Here is a 3,798-nt window from a genome sequence, read left to right on the forward strand (position 1 = left end):
TTCCCCCTTTCAAACAAAAAACCACCCCCCCCCCCCCCCCGGCTTTGAAAATTTCGTTGATGCTCAAGTCCGCGTGATAAGTCAAAGACATGTCTCGAATAGATGGCAGAAATTGCCACGGAAATTTCTCCGGCAATTTCGTAACGCTAAGGCAAAGTATACTCGAAATGACGAAACTTTTCCGAGAAGACCGGAACAGCTACAAAAACAGCTTCCTCCGCGGATGATTAAATTGTTCAGGCCGAACATATCTCGGTGCGCGACACGTGACATCCTTTCCCGTGGAAAATTTCTTCCATCGAGTTAACCGAACTTCGCCGGGATACGTCGTTGCGTAAGAAACTTCCATTCGACGATTAAATCGTCCGACTTTCGGACGGAGAACGCTTTCGAAACGCCCGCGTCGGGCAACTCTCGTCACCGATTACATCTTTCGCTCGGTCATTCTCGGAGCTGGCTGTAGGACCGGTTACATCCACCCTTCGCCTCCACCCCAGGCCGCCGCGCCCTCCGGCGAACGATTAAATCGGCCAGCCATGGAAAAAAGTTTCGAGCAATGGAAACGTTCCGTAAGGTAATGGAGGAAGCGATAGGTAAAACAAGGAGGAAGCTCGCAAATAAGAAGGCAATTAGCCGTGGCGGGACCTGCGAGTTAATTCTTATTGCTAATGGAAACTCATTCTGCTGACAGGGGTGAGAGAAGAAGGAGAAGAAGAAGAAGAAGAAGAAGAAGAGATAAAGCGGAACGGCCCGGTTTGCGGAACATACTCCCCTAATTTAAAGACATGCAGTTTACATTAGCAGTCCCTGACTTGGCGTAACGCCTGTGTCACGAACAAAGTATCGCGTTATGCCCGTCGTATCTCATAAACTTTTCGCGGGACCGTAATCAAAGCTTAACGACGGCCGTAAAAGAAAATGGTATCCGCGACTATAATTTCCGGCCGTGGAAGATATTTTCCTCTGCCAGGCTCATCGACGTGTTTATCGACCCTTAACGCAACTATCACCGGTTAGCCGAGGCTCGCACTTGAAATAATAATGGACACCGAAAGCATGCTTAGGCTACTGCGGATGAAGTGGTTCAATTCTTAATGCAACTTCCGGTTTTCACTGTTAAGCAGAGACTGTTAAAAAATTGTACTATTGACTGTTAAAAGACTGTTAACCCTTATCGGTCGTAAGTCACCTCTCACGTGACAATGGTACTTTGTCCAAGACAAGACGGAAATCTTTCGCATATTTACCTAAACCAACTACAACCTGGTGAGAATTACGTATAAAAAGCTAGCATCCAATAAGGGTTAATCCAGAGTACTATTGCAAAATTTTGACAACAAAAGTGTCATCTCTGATCGATAACTTTGGGATTTCAAATTCTCGAAAATAATTCTCGTCCAAATTTTACTACTGCCAATTTGTTTCTTTTGATCGGCGAATGATCCAAGTGTTTGGAAGCCTGATAATTTCCATATCGTGCGTGAAAGGAAAAATCCGTAGCATTAATCATTGTTGCTTCTAGGGGTGCATTGTCTAACTTCTTGATTTTTCTATTTAATTTAAATTTTACCATGCCTGATTTATTCGCATCGTCTTGCAGATTCTGGTATGCATTAATCACGATTAAAAACCTGTTATTTCATGATAAGTACGCGATGAAACGTCGATCCTGTCGATTGCAGGCTCAATAAACGCTACCTGGTGTCAATTCAAATTTTGACAGATTGTACGCTTTAACGCGTAATAGATCGCTTCGTTTAAGACAGCCTAACATTATCGATTGCGATGATAATGAGCAGAAAAGGAAAAGAAATATGAATGCTCTTTATGGAGTAAGAGATGAATTCCTTGTTCAAAGGGGTTGAAAAACAAATTGCGTTCCCTGAATGAAATTGTATGAAAATGAAATAAATGTTATTCGTGGTAGTTATTGTGATCTACGAGTTAATTTGGATGATTTTATATTTGTGTTTTATTAAATATTCGTGCATTTTATGCAACTGCACTGGCATCTATGACCACCAAGATTCCTAGTAATTAGCGGAACGCATTGAGAATATGTTTCGAGCTGATGTTTACGTTAAATTATGAGCACTTGTTCTTTCTTCTGATGCGACACATGGTTTGATTGCAGGAAATTTCGCTGGTCAATTGCCAAGTAATATCCTGCTAGTCGTGATGCATCTGGTATTGATCAACATGTTCAATTAACCGTTTGATCATTAGGTGAGTAAATTGTTATCGTATTTCGTTTTGATCCTCTAAGCCGAATCCTTTTAGACACAACTTCCTTTTCATGCAATTTTGACGCGTTTTACGTCAGATTGGTTTACGTCTCTTGAATAAAACATCAAAGAGTTGCAACTTTTTCAAAGCTAGATCCACCTAGCCAAAGTAATTTTCATAAAATCTTTTGCATTTTTCCTAACGATCCAGCAACTTCGTCGCTCCAATTTGACAAGCATTAAACGTTACGCGAGCTCTAGCAACTCTCTGAACAGCATTTTCAAAGAACCTCGCAGCAAAATAATTAATTAGAAAAACTAATCTACATATTTATAAAGTAACGAAAACTTTCTCTCCCCTGAAAATAAATTTTTAAATGAACTATCATTTAAATGCTAAACAATCTCTTCCACGATTTCTGCTTTCACGAGTAGAAAATCCTGTTTTTCCTTTTTCTTTTTTCAAATTTAATTTAACGAACACATTTTTATCAGCATTTTATCTGGACCCTAGAAATCCTGAGTCTCTAACGGTGAAGTCCTAGAGAGATTTTTAACCCAGTGCTACTGTTTCACATATTTTTTCTTTAAAAAATTACACTCTACGTGAAATATTACAATTTTCTATCGAAATTAACAACGTGTTTATGTATAACAGAACGATATTAAAATTATTTCACTTCATATGAGTTTGAGAGATTCTCTCGATCTTGACGATTAAAATATCCAACGATTTCCAACCCAACTAGAAACCTAGTGAACCTAACAAAAATTGGAGAAAATTGTGTAAAATATAATAAAAATGTGTAAAATAAATACTATGTAATAGTATAAAATGTAATAAAATATTATATTTCATTGAAATATTGAAAATATAGTAGTGAAATATTATATTTTATTGAGAGAAGGGCTGTATTTATGGCAAATTGTATGATTTTAGGTGGCCGCCTAAACGAAGTCCCAAACGACTGGCGAACAGGTGTTAAGGGTCCGCCGTTCCGACCTATCGTCTTGTGCTACGCCTAAGATACTTATCGACAGACACGGTGTGCCCACGTTAAATGTTGTTTCACAAAATGCGACAAAGCCAAGCGTCGAACGTGAAGCAAGTCAATGTTCGTCGTTCGCGCGCGAGAAAGTCCTGTTTGTAACTCTGTAACACACACGTACAAATAGTAACACGTAAATACACTAACACACATACACACACGACATACGAAGATACATTGTACACGCTGTTTAGAGTGTTATTTGTACTCGTAACGAAATTTTAGTTCGTCGTGGCTAACGTGGACACGATTTAAAAACCAAAGATGTGTAGGTAAAAACCTGTTGATCGAGGGAAAACGAGAAAATGAAAGGAAATCTTCTTCGTGGCACGGCGTTGTAAATAATGTTCAAGATTTGATCGTATTACAGTTCGAGTCATATTGTAGACTGTGTTTGTTACTCTTCGTGTTACGTCAGATTCATAATATATTGTTTAAATGAATAAGATGTATGGAACTTTACATACGATATACAACAGATAAGATATTATATATATTATATATATATATATTATATATAAATA

The 3,798-nt window shown here is 38.6% G+C and overlaps 1 protein-coding gene across 1 annotated transcript in view; it reads left to right on the forward strand.

Moving 5' to 3' along the window:
* Positions 1–3,754, forward strand: part of LOC108547887 (uncharacterized) — an 87,882-nt gene extending 84,128 nt beyond the window's left edge. The window contains exons 6-7 of the mRNA XM_017900597.1: positions 2,135–2,226; positions 3,166–3,754. Of these exons, the coding sequence (XP_017756086.1) occupies positions 2,135–2,211 (77 nt within the window). The 3' untranslated portion in view covers positions 2,212–2,226; positions 3,166–3,754. The remainder of the gene's footprint in view (positions 1–2,134; positions 2,227–3,165) is intronic.
* The last annotated feature ends 44 nt before the right edge of the window (positions 3,755–3,798 follow it).

Source organism: Eufriesea mexicana, unplaced genomic scaffold (genome assembly GCF_001483705.2).
Source record: "Eufriesea mexicana isolate 0111107269 unplaced genomic scaffold, ASM148370v2 scaffold1338, whole genome shotgun sequence".
NCBI lineage: Eukaryota > Metazoa > Arthropoda > Insecta > Hymenoptera > Apidae > Eufriesea > Eufriesea mexicana.